The sequence below is a fragment of the Marmota flaviventris genome, chromosome 11 (assembly GCF_047511675.1).
Source record: "Marmota flaviventris isolate mMarFla1 chromosome 11, mMarFla1.hap1, whole genome shotgun sequence".
Taxonomy (NCBI): domain Eukaryota; kingdom Metazoa; phylum Chordata; class Mammalia; order Rodentia; family Sciuridae; genus Marmota; species Marmota flaviventris.
The window spans coordinates 17,549,858-17,570,280 of NC_092508.1; the positions used below are offsets into that span (position 1 = coordinate 17,549,858).

Below are 20,423 nucleotides of genomic sequence, written 5' to 3' on the forward strand. Positions count from 1 at the left end.
GGAAAAGAAGATAAACATTTCCATTCTTCTTTGTAGACTCACAGCCATTAGAGATGCTCTAATTTTCCTAGAGGCTAAAGTGAAGCAACCACCTCCCTCTTCCCTCCACTCCTCCCCCTTTCTATGCAGGGCATGTGACCTTGAGCAGACCTTGAGCCTCCTGCTCCTCAGCTGTACTTGAGGGGGCCTGAGGCAGGGATGATAAGGCCCAGCTCTGACCTTCTGTGGTCTTGATTCTCCCCTTTCACCTCAAGGACTTTGTCCTTGCCTTAAACCTCTCCCAGGTTTTGATGACCCAGATAATAGAATTCTTCTGATTCTTCCGGATGGATAATATGACTGAGAAACCAGAGATGGCACCAAGAAAGTGAGGCAGACACAAGACAAGGAGTGTGGTTATAATGAGCTGAAAGCCTGTGCATGTCTGCTCTGTGCAAGGTCCTGGGCTGAAGTCAGAGGGCCACTCTGGCCTGGCATCAGTCATAGCTCCAGGCATATCCCTGGCCCTGGTGCTGAGCTCTGTCGGGGGCCCTGGTGCTGATCACTAAGGTAGGGTCTGTAAGGGGCACCATCCCAGAGGGTCACACGGGCATGTGCAGCTCGTTGTACTCATCCTGGCCATCCTCATCAAAGTTTGGTTCGGCATCTTCTGAGTCCAACTGTGGAAAGGAACACAGGGTTGGTCAGGGAAACAACTCCCCATACCCTCCTTCACCCACAAGCCCTCCTTGCTCCCAGATCTTCCCCAGCTTCACTCTCTGAAGGGATCATAACCCCAAGTTGAAGCATTTCCCTTGACCAAAATCTGTGGGTCACTCCCCAGATTACTAAGTATCTCCTAGTAATAATAATCATCATGATGGCAAATACTACATGTGAAATTCTTTCCTAGGGCCACTTCTAGTTCCTGCAGCACCTCTACATGCAATGTTTAAGTATGGATGAATTGCAAAGAGATGTCCCTTCCTCTGCCAACAAAACAGGGCTCAGGATGGACCTCAGCACCATGCCACCCCCACTTGTACATCCCTCAGCGGTGTGCTTTTGTTCAGGGCACATGCTGTGTTTACTCTTGCACCAAACCATCATGCCAAGTGCTTTATCTAGATTAGTATTTAATCCTTCCAACAGTCATGTAAGGTAGAATCTGTTATCAGCCCCATTATACAGATGAAAATGAGATTTCAGAAGCTAACTTGGCTAAGGTCATACAAACTGGCAGGTGGCTCAGGAGAGACTGGAACCCAAGTATCTGATTCCAATGCCCATTCACACTAAGCCTGCTACCCCAAACCACCATTCCTTACCGCCTGCAGCTCCCTGTCCTGGAAGAGCCGGGGCAGAAGGCAACGCCTCAGAGGCACCGTGAGCAGCAGCAGGAAGGGAAAGGCAAGAGAGGCCGCTGTGGACTTGACCACCCAGAGCAGGGCAATACAGCCCAACTGGATGCAGGTAAACAGGTGCATCCGCCATGTCTTCACCTGGAGGAACAGGCATCGGGCCTCACCACCCAGCAGCCCCAGTCAGCTCCCACCCACACCTAGGAACCTTGCTCCAAGACCCAAGTGATCCTTCATACTCACCCTGTCCATTTCTGGCCCAGGGATCTCTCCAGATCCTTGCCCCATCACCCCTTCTCCCCACCTCCATGCTTCTTGGCCTGACCTTGGTCACATAGGGCTGCTCTGGATGGTGTTTTGCCGGCATGAAGATGAGCAACAGACGCTGGGACAACTGGATACCAGACAGAGATGTGACACCCATGTACAGGAAAATCCCAAAGAGCACAGCCAGTGGGATCCGCCGCAGCACAGCTCCCATGACAATGGACAGGCCTGGAAGAGGTGACACAGGCCTGCCTGACCCCTCAGGCAGCCTCCATGAAGACAGATGGGCCTGGGAACAATGGGACATGGACCCCCTGACAGGTCAGCTGGGCCACATGAACAGAAGATGGAACAGGACAAAGAACTAGGAAGGGGCTCAAGAAAGGGCTGACAAGGTGAGAGATAGGTTGGGAGTCAGAGGAACAGCCAGATGTGACATATTTGCAGATTCAGAGGCGACCTGGTCAGACCTGGGACAGAGAGGACTGTAGGCCATAGGGCCCAAGGCAGGTCTGCAGGGAAGGCTGGGCTCTCACCCACGAGGCTGGCGATGAGCACCCCGGTGACACGCTGTTCCCGCACCTCCTGAATCTGGGGCTTGTCACCAGGTGCGATGGCAGTGCGCATCACTGTCAGCGCATTGACATGGGTGACAGAGCGGACGGTGGCAGCTGTAAGCCAGGGCAACCCAAAGAGCCCACAGAGACCACCCAGGGAACCAATCAGCAGCAGGTCAAGGTGAAAGCCAGAACCCTTGAGCAGCCTCCTGGCCTTCTGACTGACGATGAGCCTGCAGGGGGAGGGGAACAGGGATGGCTGGCCAGGGGACCTGCAACAGGCACAGCCCAGTACACACACACACAAGGACAGGAATGTGAGGGAGGGATGTGCAGACACATTTCTCCCAGGGACCTGCCAGCTTCCTCTTTCAAGTTCCCAAATAGAAGTTCTCACATTGCAGCAAATTTGAGCCAAATTCTCATACTGTGAATATTTAAAACATCACAAAAGCCAGATGCCAGATCTCACCACATTATTTTGGTTTATCCCAAATGAGATACATGTGAGCATCCCCGGGTGACAGAACATCCTGCCAGAGCATTCTGAGGACTGTCAAGTGCCTCCATGCAAACCGTGGTGGCGAAAGACATGTATCACATCAAACCACCCATGAGAACCATGTCCAGACCCCCCATGCCCCACCCCTACCCCACATCCCCACAAACCCCCCTCTTCCACACCCCTGCCAGCTCTGACATGCTCCTCCTCAAGGCCTGCCATATCTCCTGCTGCCCCCAGACCGACAAGATGCCCCACTTTAACCTTGACACCAATCCAAGGAGCCTGGCCCTGGCTCTCCCTTTCTCCCCTGTTCCCAGTGCCCCCAGTCCTCTCACGCTGTGATCTGTGTCTCCATGAATATCAGGATGAGGACCAGGAGGGCAGGGACAGCAGCTGCCACCATCATCCAGGGTGGGAAAGGGCGGGCACTGCCCAAGGGTGGGATGAACCATGTACGCTTATGTGGGGAGGTCACCGAGAGCCCTGTGGGCACGGTGAGCTTCTGCAAAACAGGAAAGAAGACTGGGCTTAGGGACACAGCCAGCCTCCCCATACAGGAAGCCCACGGAGTAGCTGTTTCTGCCAAGCTCTGTGTCCCCAATACCAGAACTTTGGGGAATGGGGAAATTCACTTTATATTCTCCAAAGTCTCGGTCCTTCCAGGGATCCAGTAGCGGGAAGGGAAATGAAATACCTTCTTCTAGAGCGCAAGAGCAGTCAGCAGACCTGCCACAGGGAGACCTGTCATCCTGCCCCAGCCCACACCTGCTCCTCAGGATTCCTCTCTTGCCTGGACCTGGAACCTGGAACCTGAACCTGCTCCTGGAACCCCAGCCCCACCCTCCCAACATGGCCACAACAGGTCACTGTTCTACTAGGAGACCAGTCCTGCTTTTGACCCAGGGACAGTGGAAATGAGTCATGGTCCTGGCCCTGGGTGAGAACCAGATGCAGCAGGGACAGGGCTCACCCACCTGTGTGTAGGTGTCTGTAATGGAGTAGTCTACCAGGACCATCACCAGGATGGAGATGGGGATGCCAAAATCCCCAATAAGGCGGCGAGCCTGCAGGAGCAGAGGTGGAGTGAGCGTCTGTAGACTCTGGCTTCCCACCCCTCCCATTCCCTTCCAGAAGCCAGAAGTTCCCCTGTCTCTCTGATCCGCTCCCATGGGTGCCAACTGCACCCAGGAGAGCATTATCATCTTTATGAAACTTCTCTGGGGGAACAGTGAAAAAAATTCATGATGAGGCTCCTAATGGGGTGCCAGGGCTGCCCAGACTTGGTGTGAGTCCATAGGTTGGCTGGGGAAGGGAGAGGGACGCAGCCTATCTCTAGAGTACAGCATGGCATTGAGGAACCTTTGGGGAGGGCACTACACCCAGCCGCCATGCACCTTGCCACCCAGGAAGCGGCTGTTCCTGAACTTGCGTAGGAAGAAGGCAATGAGGAAGGTCCCAAGCATGAGGATGAGGGACAGCAGAGCCGTGTTGGGCTGGTTCCTGGGGCCAGGCGGTCCCTCAGTGGGGGGCAGTGCACTGCCATTTGGCTCCAGGCCAGCCTCCAGGGTCTCCTCAGGGGGGTAGAATGGCAGCAGCGGGTGCTCTGTGAATACCTGTGTATGCACAACAAGGACACCTTACCACTCACTTGGGCAGGTGAACCCAATGTCATTACCTTCAGTACACCTGTGAAAGAGGGGGTGCCCTCTCACACACCTGAGCAGACAGCAATAACCCATAGACTTCCAGCATCACACATACACACACACACACACACACACACACACACACACCTACAAAAGGTGACCCAAGGACATGCAGCCTCTTAGTGCTGTCAGTACCTCAACTCCATCACACACCTGTGCAGGTAAATGCACATCACTAAGCCTCCAGTTTCTCGGGGTACAACTGGCATCCTCAGGGTCTCACCTCCTTCCCTTAAGGGTGTCCCTGATCCTCCCACGCCAACACCCAGCAGAGCCCCTTTCCTTGTTCCCCTGCCCCCAAACTCCAAACCTGCCCCCTGCCACTCCCTGGGGTTCTGCCAGGCTTACTCCACCCACCCCATCCTGACCCCCACCTTGTAGAGCTTGTGGAAGGTCTCATAGATGAAAATGAGCGAGATGAGGAACGCAAAGATCTCCTGGGTGAAAGGCGAGATATAGCGGACCAGGAAGCTGCCCTCAGCAGCCACCAGGGCAAGAACGAAGACCACCAGCCAGAGGCCAACCCACACCCGGCCAGTGAGGTACTCCAGATCCTGGGCGCGGCAGAACTAGGGCAGAGATGTGGCAGTCACCCACAGGACATCTGTCCTCAGCAGGATAAGAAGGTGGTGGACTCCAAAGGAGAGAGGAGGGAAAGAGGCACAGTGGGGGGCAGGCCGCCCTGGGGAGAGCAGAGATGTACCTTGAAGAAGGCTTCTTCAAAGACAAGCAGTGGCCCAGAGAAGCCAACCACCAGCAGTGGCTGGGCACCCAATAGAGAGAAGAGGACACCCAGCACAGCTGTGGACACGATCAGCTCTGACACTCCCATCAGGCCCTCGGTCTTCTCTCCTGGGTGGGCAGTGGACAGTGGGGAGGCTCTAGCCTGGCTCTTTATACCTGCCTCCTTCCTCTCCTAGCTTATCATAAACTGGTGACCCCAGCAAAAGAAGAGTGGCCCCCAGAGTGATACACAAGGCCCCCTCTCCACCCTCATTCTTCCCAGTCACCTTCCACCTCTCCAAAGGTGATCACCCTTTATAACTCTCCTGCCACCTCCCTTTATAGCCCCCCAAAAGTGATCCCTAGGATTCACTGACCCAGCAGCTCCCAAAGGTGGTCACATCTTTCTAGTTCCTCTATCAGCTCTCTAAAGTAACCCCTAGGACACCACAGCCCAGAAACTCTGCAGGTGACCTCAGCCCCCCAAAGTGACCACAGGAGCCCCAACTCCCCCCTTTACCTAGCAGGCCCCCAAAAGTGATGGCAGGGCTGAGGGCCGCAAAGTAGATGAAGAGCACAGCAGCCACACACTGGGAGTGCAAGGCGTCCCACAGGTCACTGGGGTAGTGTGGGTAGCGCCGCTTCACGTCCCGGACAAGCCCCCCAAACACCGAGCCCGTCCGCAGTAGGGGGTCATCTTCAGGGGTTGCCTCAGAGCCTCCCAACTCCAGAGACAGCTCTGGGGAACAAGAGGCTACTGGAACACAGACCACGCCCTCCAGCTTGGAGGCCCCAGGCTCAGGCTGCACAGCCTGGGATGCGGGGTCAGGGCTGGGAAACCGAAGCAGGCAGGAAGGACTGGGGTAGTCAGGACAGGGCGGAGGTCTGGGGCAGGCCCTGGCTCTGGGGAGGGTGTGTCACGGGTCTGACCTTTCCCAGGGGCCACATAGCCGCCCCGGGTGGTCGTCTCCACTTTGGTGTGCTCGCGTTCTCGGCGCTTCCTCAGCAGCTCCCGCTGGAAGGCAGCCACGGAGCGCAGTAGGTCACGACCCTCCACCTCGGACGGTGGGATCACAATGCTGCCATCCAGGAACTCACTGATGGCGCTCAGGAGGTCCTGCCGGTCGTCTGCTTGGTAGGCAGCCTCATGAAACAGCTGGGGCGACAGGAGGGAAGAGGGAGGCGGACTTTGGTGGAGGGCTCCAGGGAGGAGGTGTTGGATCACACAGCCAGGAGCAGGGTGGACAGCAGCCACGGACACAGGGCCAGTCCGGCAATATCGGCTATCAAAATACCGGCACTCGTCCCTGCAGGCCTGTGAGTAGCGCTGCTCTGAACTCCCCGGATGCCCTCTGTTCTCCTCAGGGCCTCTAGACTTTTCCACACATAACAACTAAAGCAGTAACGCAGGGCAGAACAGGGCCTCCTGAACCATTCTGACTGGGGTGGTACATTCTGAACACCACCCTGGCTAAAGGACCTTCCTGTCCAAGCCCAGGAGAAACACAGCAAAGACCAGTACAACCAGCCCTCCCATTCAAGTCGTTGTTACATCTGACACCTCAAGGTCTGGGCTTCCTCTCCCGCCAAGCCCCAGCCCAGGGATCCAATTTCTACCATGGGCTAACCACAGTCCCCAAGCAGGGCCTCTACCTGCAAGGGGCCTCAGCACCCCTGCCTCCATGGGCACTGAGAGAACAGGCAGGGCCCAGGGAAATAGGCCTACAATCCCAGCCTGGGGGTGCAGAGCCCACCTTGTCAGACATGAGGGTGGCAATGGAGCGCCCCAGTTCATGGTAGTCGGTGCTGGTGTGGCTGGGCCCCAGCATCACGAAGAGGAAGCGGACAGGCACAGGGACCTCAAGCACAGACTCCAAGAGTACAGCCTCACTCAGCCGCACAAAGGCTGCTGCTGGCTGCTCCAAGAAAGGCACGCAGCCTGGGGGAAGAGGAAGGCAGAGGTGCTGGGCAAAGGGGAGCAGTCAGTGCAGGCCCTCGTGGGGGACCTGGGGCTTTTATGCACAGTGGAACAGACTGCACACTGCACAAAGAAACACCAATCTACAAGACCCTATTAACTCAAGCACTTATATATTTGTTACAACTTGCTAATAGATGGAAATTACCAATATTAAATAAGGGTGCTTTTTTCTAATTCTCACAACGTTGCTAAATGGACTAGCAAGATGGGAAACAGGAGGGAGATGGGGAAAGAAAGGGCTGGAGATAACAGCCTCTAGCCAGAGCTCAAGACCAGCAGGCCACAGGGAGGGCCCTGACCCCCAGCACCCAACGCTGCTCACCCACGAGCACAACGGTGGCCTCAGCATCTTCAGGGATCTTCTCCAGCAGCTTCAGGCTTTTCCCCCGGTGACCATCTCCCCCAGGCATGTGCAGGGGCTTCTGAGGACGCAGAACTGGAATAGGGCTGGGACCCAGACCGGAGGCCGTGGCAGGCCCTCCCATCCCTCACTCCAGCCCTGGATCTGGGCTGCATGTTCTCCCTCCCAGCCCAGACAGGGACCATTGGTATTGTGGCTACACATTCAGAAGGAACCAGGCCATGGATCTGCCACATCATGGCATTTTACCCCATGTCTCCATCACAGGAAACCGTCATGCATGTCACCTCCAGGTCCCCAGCATGCCTAGCACAGTGCCAAACCAGGATCTTCCCAACCTGCTCAATGAAGCTGTCGACAACCTCAACTCAAACTGGATGTCCTCTCAGTCCCCCAGCCCAAGTCAGAGCAAGGCCACTGACCTCCTTAGCATCAGGATCATGTGGCCAGAGTGGGGCTGGCTCCCCCAGGTCATCAGCCATGGTAGGCACCGCACCGTCGGGGCCATGACTGGGGGTTGGGTGATGATTCCCCAGGACTGAGTTCACACTGGAGCTCGATGGGTTTCGGGGGAAAAAGCCACTGTCCTTGTCATCATTGGGATGGCTGGAGAAGGGGGACAAGGTGGGTTAGAAGAGGCTCATGGCAGACTGAGGTCACAAGGAGGTAAGAAGTGGGAAGATCAGGGCCTCCATTTCTTCTGACTCAGTGGAAGAACTTTCTATCGGTTGGAACTACAGAAAGATGGAAAGAGAATGAGCTCCCTATCACTTCTGGTATTCAAGCAGAGGTGAGAGTCATTCAAAAGAGCCTGTGCTGAACCAGACCCGCCCCCAGGTGCCCTGCCTGCACCTGTGTTTTAGCAGCAGAGTACGCAGGACGCTGGCTCTGTCCTCTGGCCGGATCTGATCAGACACAATCATAGTCTCCACCACTAGGTGCGCAATGCCCGGCAGGGTGGTCTGCTCCAGGTCCAGGAGGGCTGCTCCTAGGAATACAGGTGGAGGGGGCACATCCTGTCAGATAGGAGACCACCTCCCATGCTACCTTGCCCCACAGGGCAAGCATGTGTGCTGGGTAAGTACCCGATGCATTCAGGCAGATACATGGTCCCCTGTGGCCACGGGCTGGCTGGTGAAGGGGTGTGAAAGCCGAGCACAGAAGCAGGCAGGCCTCTCCTCACCAAGGAAGGAAAGACTTCCATGAATTTGCAGCATTCAATTTCCCCTTCCTTGGGAACATCCACTGGTCACCAGGTATAGTATTAGGTACCAATAGGTCCAGCCCCTCAAGATTATGAGTGGCTGAGGCAATTGGATTCCATGACCCCAAAGTGGTGGCCAGATCTCATTGCCTTGGCCCTGAGCTCCAGGGAGTAGGCCCAGGGTACTGGGCAGTCTGGCATGGGCTGTGGTCTTGAGGTGGGCAGGCCTAAGGATCTCTACCCTGAGCAATGGTCCTCCTGAGCTCCAGAAGACTGCGGAAGGAGAGGGAAGCCACGTGGGGCTTCCCCCAGCGCTCCGTCTCCTCCTCCACGTCCTCCTCAAACTTGATCCAGCGGGCTGTCTCCCGCCAGTGGGGCTCTTGGCTTCGGTCTAGCATCAGTTCGTTCAGCTCCACAAATACCTGAGGTAGAAGCCAGGGGTGAGAGCCTAGGGGCTGCCAGGTGGGACAGGGTGGCATGGGAAATGTCACTCCAGGGAAGGGCAGGGAAGAAGAGAAAGAAGGCTCCAGGCAGAGCAGGTGAGGAAGCCCCAGGCCACGCCCTCAGGCCCCTGCACCTCGTGAGGCCTCCTGTCCAGCTTCTTCTTCTTCTTCTTCCTGCGCAAGATGGGGGCCAAGCCACTTGGGCTGCCCCTCCCTCCCTGAGTCCGGGACGGCTTCTTCACTAAGTGCCGCCGCACGCCAGGGTTGTCCTCCAGGCGGTGACCTGCAGAGAAAGTGGGCTGGTGGTCCCACACGTCCAGCTCAGACCTTAAAGTCACGCACTACAGACTCCAACCCTCTGCTCTGCCCAACAAGTCTACCTGGTGAGGGTGACAGTCACCAAGAGGACACACTACCAGGACCACATCATCTGATGTGGCCATTTCATGGATAAAGAGACTGACAGGAAGGGGGAAGATGGTTAACCCCAAATCACAAAGAGAACCACTGGCCAAGTCACACAAAAAATCGGACCCTAACTCAGTCCATATCCCCAGCTGGACCTACTGGTCCCTGCCACTTCCTCCCCAGGGGGCCCTATAACTGACACCAGTCCCTAGGCACCAAGCCCTCAACACTTCCTAGCACCCATGCCCCATGGATACACACTCCAGCAGGATATGTTTCTGCCTGCCCTTTCCCAGGCCAACAGCTGGGGACAAGCTGGCCATCCAGTTACTCACCAGCTGGTGCCCCTGCCATGGGGCTCTCCTGGCCCCTGGTGGGCTCCCACAGGCCACAGTCCTCAAAGTCCAGCACAAACATCTCTAAGTCCTCTGAGGCCAGCAAGTCTCGAGGGCTGGGGGCTGGATTCCTCCCAGAACTGTGGCTCTCAGTGTCCCTAGGCCCAGGGCTCAGTGCCCCATTGGGCTCCATGACCTCCTCCAGCAGGCTCGTCATTCCCCCGCAGCCAAGGCCTCAGCCCCTGCTCCCTCCCAGATCCTGGGTTCTCCCAACAGTGAGAGCCTGGGCAGCAGTGATCTTTGTCCAAGCAGAGCTGGAGGTAGCGAGGCCTCCTGACCCCAACTCCTCACGTCCCCAAGCCTTCTCCCTGATCATTCCAGCCCCCACCCTGGGTCTGTAAACACGCCCTCCCCATACCCCCCCCCCCACCATCCTGCTGCCACTGCCGCTGCTACTGCTGCCATCGGATTGTTCCTGTCCCTGTCCTCAGGCCCTGGCAACTTTCCATGACGTACTGAGCTCAAAGCCCTACCCTACCCTGCCCCCGCAAACACATCCAGTGGTTCTGAAGAGAAGGAGGGTGGGGCCAGTGATGCCCCTGGCCTGGGCACAGAGCCCCATGGGTGATGACAGGTGGCACCAAAGCCAGGGCACTGATAAGATGGAAGGAATGTACAGAGATCACAGCCAGGACCAGCCAAGGGTGGTGGGACAGGACTGACAGAGGTCCTGGCTCAGGGAGGAGAAGGGGCCTGGCAGCCTGATTCAGGCTCAAAGAGCTGGTCTGCAGGGGGTAAGAAGAAGGGGTTCAGAGTTTTCTCTGAGAAGAAGGGCCTTGGGAGAAGGGAATATAATGATGTCCTCAAATGCCACAGGGAGAGAGGGTGCCTTATTTCAGGGGTGACTCAGAGGACAGAATCAGAACCAAAGGTGTCACAAATGGAAATCTCAGCTCTGGCAATCAAAGAGATGGCTTGGTAAGGTAGTGAGCTCCCTGTCATTGGTCACATTCCAGCAGACAGGAACACTGCAGAGAGGACTCAGCCCTGGGTGGGGGAGAACACAAGCCTATTCAAGGTCCCTGGCAGGCTGGGAGCCTGTGGGAGTGGGCAGCAAGGACTACCATGGGGTGTCACTCACTTTTCATGTCATCCAGGTCTGCAGAACCCAGCATCTGGGCCTCTGCCTCATCAGTGGGCACCTGCTGCTCCTGACCACCAGGGTTACCCAGGGCACTGCCTGGACACAGTCGCTCCCGCAGATCATAACTGGCTGATGGGCTCCAGGGCCGGGTCTTCTCAGCAGTGACTCGGGAGGCCCGGGCCCGGGGACTGGGGGAGCTGAGAAAACAACATGCACCCTGGACTTAACAGGGCAAGGCCAAGGAGATGAGCAGGCTAGTGGGTTCCAGTACATTCTCCAATTGGGGGGCCTGGAGTAGACACCTGGGCACCGGACACAGGCCTCCCTCACCCATCAGGCCAGCCCTCCTCCTCCTGCCTGTACCCTGTCCTCTCCTTTCTGACACCTCAGGCCTAGAGGACTCAACTCTTGGCTCTGCTCTTTCCTGTCTTCTCTTATTCTCTCCCCCTTGTAAACTATGGAGACATATAATGCTCCCCACCTTCCCTCCTCTCTGGGTCACACCTGGGGACACTCCCCAGGGTTAGGAAGGAGGTGACTATCAAGAGCCTTGTGCCTAACTACTCTGGGCTGGGCTAGAGCCTGCTGAATGGGGCTGAGGCCAGTACCTGAGCGAAGGCTGGGGGCTCTGGTCAGGGCGTGGTCCCACCGAGGGCAGGGGCTTGGTGCGAGCAGCCTTCCCTGAGAGGCCAGGACTGTCATCCTCATCGCTGCCAATGGAGAACTGTGGATAGACAGATGTGCCCTGGGCCCAACTCACCACTCAGCAAGCACTAGCCCCCACCCTTCTTCCTCCATCCTTTGTGCACCTTCCCTGAACAGCCACCCCTCATTCAAGTGGCAGGTCCCTACCTTGGCTTTCTGTGGAGACCCTGATGGTGGGGGCTCCACAGGTTCTACCTCAGATTCCCCTTCCTCTTCCTCCTCTTCCTCCTCTTCCTCATCTGCTCCAGCTCCCCCCTCCTCCTGGATGGGGGGAGTCCCCTCAGAGGGAGGAGCAGAGGTCTTTTCCTTCTTCCCCTTCTTCCTGCTATGCCGGGCAGAGGTGGGGGGCAGTCGCCGCAGCTTGTGTGGTGGAGGCAGGCGCGCTGAGAGCGGGTGGTGGGTGTGATGGGATGTGTGCCGGTGAACTAGGGGTGCAGGAGAGCTGGTGAGGCCCCCGCATCAGCAGGGGAGCCTCCCTGCCCAAGGGGCACACACCTTATTCTAGCTCAAGGCCTCAAAGGAGGGCACCCTAGTCCTTCCTCCAGGGCCTGGCTCCCCCCAACATCTGTGTCCATGCTCCTGTCATTGATGAGGCCTGACAGAGTGGGGGTCAGGAGTGATGGAGAGGGAAGGTCACAAAAGAGAGCCTCGGGTCGGGGAAGATGTGATACAGCAAGGACGCATAGGAGGAGCTGAGAGGGGTCACCACATGGCAGAGAGGAGGGTGAGCAGGGCCAAAGGGGAAGATGAAGGTCACTGAGTGAGGCCTCAGGCCCATCTCCCTACATCTTCCCTGGTCTGGGCCCCTGCTTCCCTGGCAGGCGAATAGGTGGTGGGTGAGAAAGGCAGAATGACTTAACATGGCATGGTGGCCCAGCACAGAGTCCAGCACAGTGTCCAGCACAGGATGGCACTAGGTGACCAAGCCGAAGGTGAGCACGGTGATGGTGGTGATGAAGGTGATGGTGGTGAGGGCAGCCACACTAGGGGTCCCCAAGCTACCCACACTCAAAGTCCCGCTCGCTGTAGCTGCGGCTGGGCTTCTCAGGGTCCCAGGCCGGGGGCTTGCTGATGAGATCCCCAAACCTGCTCACAGCCAAGGTCTTGCCCAAATCATCATCCTCCTCCACGTCTGGACTTAGAGGGGGCTCCTCCAAGGGCACCCGGACCTGCAGGCCCAGACAGCATCTCCTAAGGACCCCTGGGCTGTGAATGCCCCACACCCACCCCAACTTCATGCCCTAGTTGGAGGCGGGGTCAACCAGAAGGCTCCATCTTCAACAGCCCTCAGCCCCCTAATCCCCTGCAGGCAACCAGGCCTTGGGAGGGAAGGGGGCCACGGATCTGAAAAATATCAAAGACCCCTCTTTCTCCATTCCACCAGCCCAGAGAGATAAGCACATATGGGGGGTCCCAGAGCCTACGGGAGAACCACCATGCCTCAGCAGGGTCCCTCCGGCCCCTCTTCCCCCCACCTCCCCTCCAACGTCAGTCACCTGGGGTAGGGGGGAGGCGCCCCCGGGCGGCGGGATCACTCCGTTGGCCATGGCTGGGCGGGCGGCTTGGGAGGCTCCAGTTCACCAAGGGACCAGAACCCCGGGTGAGAAGAAGGGGGCGCTGCGGAGGCCTAGTGGGGAGCCCTGGGGGTGGAGGGCGGGGTCAGGATGCTCGCGCTGACGGCCCCCGCCCGGGGGTGGCTCCCCTCACCCGGCTGGAGTGTCCCTCCAGGCCCAGCCATTCCCGGGACAGCCCGAGCCCCCGCCCCTCCTGGCGGCCACGTCCCGCCCGCGGTACCTGAGGGCTCCGGAGCCTGCGGGACCGGGGCGGGCCGCCGCGCCCCATGTCCCTCCCAATGCGCTCCGGGGCGCGGCCACCGGGCTCCCGTCCGGCCTCTCGCCGCGCAAGCCGGGCCTGGCGGACGCAGGCGCTGGAGCCCGCAGCCTGCGGCTCCACCTCCTCGCGCTCGGCTCCGCCGCCGCCGCCGCCGCCGCCGCCGCCGCGGGGCCGCACAATGGGAGCGGGCGGTCTGTGACTCACCCCGCCCCGACCGGCCAGGCCCCGCGCCCCGGCCCCCGCAGGACCCCACCTACCCACGCGCCCCTTTTCCAGGCGCCCCACGCATTGCTGGGGGCGGGTGCATGGCCCTAAATTCCCACAATCCCCCAAACGCGCTCCGCCACCTTGCTTTTAGTCTCCTCTTGGCTCCAGAACTCTGAAAGCGACCCCCTCCGCAAATGCAAGTCCCTCAACCTTGGGAACATAGATCATTGACCCCCGAAGCACCCACCACTTTCCCTTTAAGTCTCAGTACAGCCTATGACCCTCAAAGGCCTGGCTTCTGGCGCCCTGCACCACCCAACATTTGACCTTGGCATATTACCTCCCCTCCCTGGACCTCGGTTTCCCTATCTGTAGCCAGAAGAAGCTGAAACAGGAGTGTTCCAAAGTTCTGTGCAACTCAAATTTTGCAGCTAAGTTTCCACTCAAGGCCACAACATAAACACACACACACACACACACACACACACACACACACGCCCCCGCACCATCTGAAGTCACATATCATATTGCAAGGGCAAAGGCCTTTGGAAGGAGCTACTGGACCCCAATCTGACCATCCCTGGGTCTGTGAAACTGGACACCTATCACAACAAGACCCATGTAACAGTCCCTTGATAAACATCTGTTGAAGCCACGTTCCTGAATCTCCTGGACAAACACAATGAGGAGGAAGAGCTGGGAGTGGAACTGATGGGGAGCAGAAAGTGGAATGGCCAGAGCCAGTAGGGGAAGCAAACAAATGTGATCAGCAAGGGGAGTGGAGAGGAAGAAAGAACAGGTCCTGAGACCTTGGGCACTTTTCTGACCCCTGCCCTCCTCAGGGTCTTGTCAAACCAAGGAAAGGGCTTCTGCATGCACAGCCTTCCAAGAGCAAGAAGGAAAGGGTGCTAGGATCTACTGAACACCCACTTTGCTTTGTGCTTGCCGCTCTGTGCTAGGAGGCCCCCTCCTAGGTGGGCCCCCTCCACACTCCCTGCCTCATCTCAGTGAGCTATTTTATTCCCATTTCAGGTGCTAGGGGGAGTTTCTGGAAGGCTTGCTAACCTCCATCTCATGACTGGGAAGCAGGCTGCTGACAGATTCAGGTATCAAATCTGAAGGTGAGGTTCTAGGCATGGCCATTTAACTGCTCCAGGCCATCCACTGCCCTCCCACTGCCCTCCCAGTTCACAGGACGGTGAGAAGGAAGTTGAAAGAAGATGCCAGTCACGGCATAGAAGGCAAATGTGAATTGTGTCCCAAAATTCAGAATGTGAGACCCATCTGTCAGGGGTTGAATTTGTGTTCCCCAAAATTTATATGTTGCAGTCTTAACCTCCAGTACCTCAGAGTGTGCCTTATTTGGAAATAAAGTCATTGCTGGGCTACAGTGGAGTAGGAAGGACTCCTTATTCAGTATGCTTATAAAAGGGGAAATTTGGACACTGGCACACAGGGAGAACACCATGTCAAGACTGGAGTTTATGCTACCATGAGCCAAAGAACTAGCAGAAGCTGGGAGAGGGCCCTGGAACTTGTCCTTCCCTAGCATCTTCAAAGGGAACCAGCCCTATGGATGCCTTGATGTCAGACTTCTGTGAGACAGTAAATGTCTGTTTTTTAAGCTACTCCATTTATGGTATTTTGTTACAGCAACTCTAGCAAACTAGTTCACTCTATCCCTCCTTCATCTCCTCTGAGCCAAATGTCTTCATTCCAAGTCTACCCTGTGTGTCATTTCACTTCCTTAGAGAGTTTCGACAGCGCTGGAGCCCTCCCCTGCTGGAAATATTGCAGGAGGTTCCCTCTGATCATCAATCTACCCTCAACATCATAGACTGGTCCCTCTCTTAGAGCCTATAAAATCAGACAACAGCCACCTTCATGCTGAGACAGGATGCAGGGATCTTGCCAACCTGGGAGCCCTGGTGTATCGGCCCTGTATATCCTGTATATTGTATCTGTCCAAAACCCCATCCCACCCCAGGGAGTATGCTGAACATAGGTCCTTCTCTCCCAGGAGCCCCATTGGAGACTCCTACCCTACCCAGAGTACCCTCACAAGCTCCTTACTCTATCCTCTGCCCCTCTGGGATGATGGAATAAAATCTCCCCTGGAAAGGATTTTATTTATTTGCTTCTTTTTTTTTTTTTTTTTTTTATTTGTGATACTGGGGATTGAACCCCTGGGTGCTCTACTACTGAGCTATATCCTCAGCCCTTTTCACTTTTTGAGACAGTCTTGCTACATTGCTCAAGCTGACCAAGTGGCTAGGATTACAGGTGTGTAGTGTGGAAGAGACTTTAGAAGCCCCAGTTCGGCTCTCATTCAAGAGCAGAATGAGCCGTAGATGCTGACACCACCACCCCCCATTTGTTTCCTACCATCTCCTCCTATTAGACATAATGTATGCTTCCATCATGCCACAGGTCTCCTGGTATCCTCTCTCTGTACTCGTCAGCCCCCTACAGTGTTTTCCTGATGTGGTCTTCATTTTTATGACAAAAGTGTCCTTTGTATGCACAAAGGATGGCCGCTCAGGGTGTATGTCAAATGCTCAGATGGTGACAGAAAAGGTGACAGCAAAGGCAGAAGCCAGAAACAGCCAAGCTCAGAGCAGAAGTTACCCCTTCACATCCTTCCTCACAGTCCAGACTGATTTAAACTTCTCACCCTGCATACTGAAGCCCCAGGATGCTTGTCTGGCACATGTGACACCCACATGGTCTGTCCTCTATGGAGCTGGACCCACCCCAACCTACCACTCAAATTTGGAGACACAAGCACACCATTCTCTGGGTTCCTCACAAATGGACCTGGAGCCCTCTGGAATTGTTTCCTCTCTCAGCCATTTCCTGAAATCACTGTCTTGGGATCCAACATGATAGGAACTAGGCCATTGTAACAGATATTTGTCATCTGTGGCCACCAAAATCCTTGAAACTCTTCTCTTACATTTTTGGTAACACATTGTAAGTCCTCTCTTCCCAAAGTAGAAGCTAGAAAACACATTCCCAGACTCCCTTGCAGCTAGAATACAGACACTGACCTGGGTTCCCACCAGTCAGGCTCCCCAGTGTAAGACCTGAAAGCAGAAGTGAGCAATGTGCATGGGGAGTCCACCTCTGCAAGCAGGTGAGGAGTAAAGCCAAGTGGCTGTTCCCTGAGCAACGGTGGCAGAGGCTTGTATGCCTGAGAAACATTGTTTTTCATGTGATGGCTGGTCATGATTCTTGACTCTCTGTTCCTTCCCCAAATACTAATATTCCTTTAATAAATTCCTTTCTAGCTTCAAATAGCTGTAGTTTACAAACAGGCCCCCTGGCTGATGGACCCAGAGAAGGGACTCTGAGTCCAAGTCACAGACTGAGCAGGAATCAGGCATGAGTGGCACCGACATCAGGGCACTGGTAGAAAGGATATGAGAAAGTGGCCCTCTTATCAACAGGCCAGGGAGCCCTGCCTCTCTTGTGATTACCAGGTCACTCCTCATTATCCCCATCCTTCACTCTCTTGACAAAAATGATACTTCAGCACCCAAAATTGAGGCGGATTTTTCCAGCACACAAGCCACTTTGATACTCATTTTCTTGTTGATCCCTCACAACCCACCCTAGGGCAGAGTATCCTATTTGACAGCTGAAGAAAATGAGGCTCAGGAAGTTTAAGTGATTTGCCCAAGATCCAGGGCTCAAGGAGGCATGGCCAAGAAGTGAGCCCAGGCATTATGACTTCCTGTCTAATGTTTAACCTTGTATGGCATACCACCACCCCACCATCGTGTCTTGATGCCCTCCCACAACCACTAAACCTTCCATGACAGGGCTTGGGATATGGCACAGTGGTAGAGCACTTTCCTGGGATGCATGAATGCATGAGGCCTCAGTTTGATACCCAGAAACCCCCCCACAAAAAAAAAAAAAAAATCCGTGCCATTCATGACTGTAATATACCACTAACTTCTCAGGTTCATTTTTTGAGGAAACTGTAGCTTTGCTACGAAAGGGCCTGAAGACAAGTGGCCTCACTTCATTGCCCTACTTGGCTACTAGATAATTGTGTGACCTTGAGCAAAATATTTATTACCCTCTCTGGGTCTTAGATTCTCCTTCTGTAAAATGGGATAACAATGGGGTTACTGAGAAGATAAAATGAGCCCATCTGTGTAAAGGACTTAGGACAGTGACTAACATATATAGTATGTGCTCAGTAAATGTTAGCTAGTTGCAATACTACTACAAATTAAGAGACACTAGCCCCCAAAAGTCCTCAGATAACTTGCAACATGAAAAAATGATAAAGTATACACACAAAATAAGTGAAAGTTAGCTTATAAGAGCAGTAAGCTAAGTCTTAGAGCCATATTAAAGATGCCAACCATGCAAAGCAAAGTAGGTAGGTGACATTCAGAATGGTTTTGACCTCCAAGAAACAGATTGCTTGGCCAATAGAGCAGTTTTGTTTTGTTTTTTGGTTTTTGTACTGGAAGTTGAGGCCAGGGTCGTGTGCATGCTAAGCAAGCACTCCACCCAGTGAGCTATGCCCCAAGCCCTAGTAGACCAATATTTCATCAGGAACCCTAAATTAGCAGACTGAAGAGTTTTATAAGACAGTGACAAGCCTCAGGGTTGTTTCTTAGGCTCTTGATGAAAGTATCTCACTGCTCCCCAAAGCAGAGAATCCAGTGCCATTTGCTGTTGACTGGCCTGTGGTGAGTAAGATCTTTGTTTTCCGGGAGAGGTGGCATGGCACTGAGAAAGGGCCCAAACTCTGGAGTTAGAGATGCTATATATAAAACACCAGTTCGATGCTTGGCACAGAATACGTGCTCGGTAAATGTCACTCATTATTTACTATTGTTGTTACTCTGCAGTAATTTATCCCATTATAATCCACAAGTCCCGCAGTAAACCTGAACTCAGCTTTGACAGAAATCTCCAGACAGCACCACTGTCCCTGAAGTTTCTTTCACTGAAGAATCCAACTTCCAGCCCTGTTCTTCCAATGTCTCTGTGGCCAGCATGGCATTTTGAGATAGGAGTCTCTTGCTCATCTTTCATGCTCCTCCTCTACTCCTATTCCTGGGCAAGTTACCTGCTTTGAATGTTGTTGGGGGGAGAGGGAAGATGGGTAAGACGGAAAGCAGAAACAGCCTACCAGTTTTTCTGCTCCCCCACACACACACCCAGAGCCAAAGGCTTAGGAAACCAAGAGAGATTTTGAGGGAAGAAAAATGAAGTGGGTTAGCAAAAGAGACACAGCAATTGGCCAGAAGCTGGGGAAGGGTAGAGGAGCAGGCCCTTTGCCCTTCCAAGACAGTAAAGCAGAAGGAGGCTGCCCAAGATATAGAGTAGGGAGAGAGTGACATCAGGGAGTCCTGTCAACCCCATGAGATGGGGACTTGAAATAAGTTAGATTGTTTTGTAAATGTTGTAAACTAATTTTTCATGCACACCCAAGTGCACAAAGTGAGTCTCACACTGTCTCTATACTCAATGCCAAGGGTTGTGAAAAACACCTGGTGAAAAAAGCGGGCGGCTTACAGGTCTCAAATAAGCAAACATGATTATTAAATGAGGCAAGTGCCATGAAGGGAAAGTCCCATCAGAGGATATTCAGGTGGCAGAGCTCAGGATATCCTCTGTAAGGAGGTGAAAATTAAGCAAAAACCTAAGGGAATGAAATAATTAGCCATCCAATGAAGGGTGGGTTGGAATAGCTGAGGGAAGAACATTCCAGGCAGAAGGAAGAACCTTGGAAAGGCCTCTGGGCAGGAAAGAATGGGTCGGCCTGGATGTTTGAATGAAGTGATGATATTTTGCTGGTAGGATGTTACCACCGGGGACAGATATAAAAGGACTGGAAGATGAACCAGGGGGGACATTCTAGACCTAAGAGCTTTTTTCCCCCAGCATCCTCTGGTGAGATTACTTATTAACTTAAGCTTCAGCTTCCTCCCCTGCAAAATGGAGATCAACTTCTCCTTCAGGGTACAGTGAATAACTTCAAGGATGCTGACCAATATCTTCAAAAATATTCATTATGAGAACATTCTCCTCCCTCAACCTTCCCCATTCTTTACCACAAGCTCCAGGGCATCCTTCCACTGGACCAAGCTCCCTGAAAACAGACACATGTCTCATTCTTCCTTTCATCACCCCCCCACATCATCTCCACATAGAGTCTGACTTATCTGAAGAGCTCAGTAAATATCTGTGGAACTGAAAACAAGTGTGCATGTAATTATAGTAACTAATAAACTGAAGAATGTCTTTGTGGAGGACAAGAGAATTCACCGGGGTCCAGAATGATCAAATGACAAAGGATGGGCCAAGAAAACATGCCCTGGCTCGTTCCTATCCTCAGAAGCATCTGAGATTCCCCCAGAGGCATACTGGGGAAATATCCACTCATAAACACATGGGCAATAAGATGCAGGCTTTCCATCTTCCAATTACAAGGGGCATTCCTAAGCAACAAAGTGACATGTAGCAACTAGCAGGCAGGTTTTTTAACCAGCGCTTATTTAATGATTTATGGTTTATTCAGCACTTCATGCACATTATTGCACTCAATGATTCTGTGAACTTGGTGGGTTATTGATTAGTCTCATCCCCACACTGTTAGTTGAGGGAGCCAGAGTAAGTTATTCGCCCTAGCTAAATAGTGAGCCACAATATTAAGACATAACCCTGGATCTTTC

The 20,423-nt window shown here is 54.3% G+C and overlaps 1 protein-coding gene across 1 annotated transcript; it reads right to left on the minus strand.

Annotated features, from left to right (window-relative positions):
• Positions 1–242: 242 nt before the first annotated feature.
• On the minus strand, positions 243–13,306 carry Slc4a3 (solute carrier family 4 member 3). Its single transcript, XM_027941804.2, has 22 exons — positions 13,176–13,306; positions 12,686–12,848; positions 11,827–12,104; positions 11,583–11,698; positions 10,972–11,171; positions 9,222–9,370; positions 8,886–9,066; positions 8,293–8,428; positions 7,863–8,046; positions 7,402–7,501; positions 6,853–7,037; positions 6,029–6,254; positions 5,619–5,837; positions 5,079–5,227; positions 4,750–4,944; positions 4,064–4,282; positions 3,644–3,733; positions 3,005–3,171; positions 2,144–2,397; positions 1,666–1,835; positions 1,308–1,481; positions 243–659 (listed from the first exon to the last, which is right to left on the minus strand). The coding sequence occupies exons 1-22, from the start codon at positions 13,224–13,226 to the stop codon at positions 582–584; spliced, it is 3,684 nt and encodes a 1,227-aa protein (XP_027797605.2). The 5' UTR covers positions 13,227–13,306; the 3' UTR covers positions 243–581.
• Positions 13,307–20,423: the final 7,117 nt, after the last annotated feature.

Excerpts from the sequence above, each read along its gene's own strand:
- Slc4a3 (XM_027941804.2), bottom strand. The coding sequence starts at position 13,226 with ATGGCCAACGGAGTGATCCCGCCGCCCGGGGGCGCCTCCCCCCTACCC. Across the intron at positions 8,047-8,292 it reads ACTCTGCTGCTAAAACACAG|CCATCCCAATGATGACAAGG; the intron begins GTGCAGGCAGGG and ends CCCCTTCTCCAG. Across the intron at positions 6,255-6,852 it reads CCACCCTCATGTCTGACAAG|CTGTTTCATGAGGCTGCCTA; the intron begins GTGGGCTCTGCA and ends CTGTCGCCCCAG.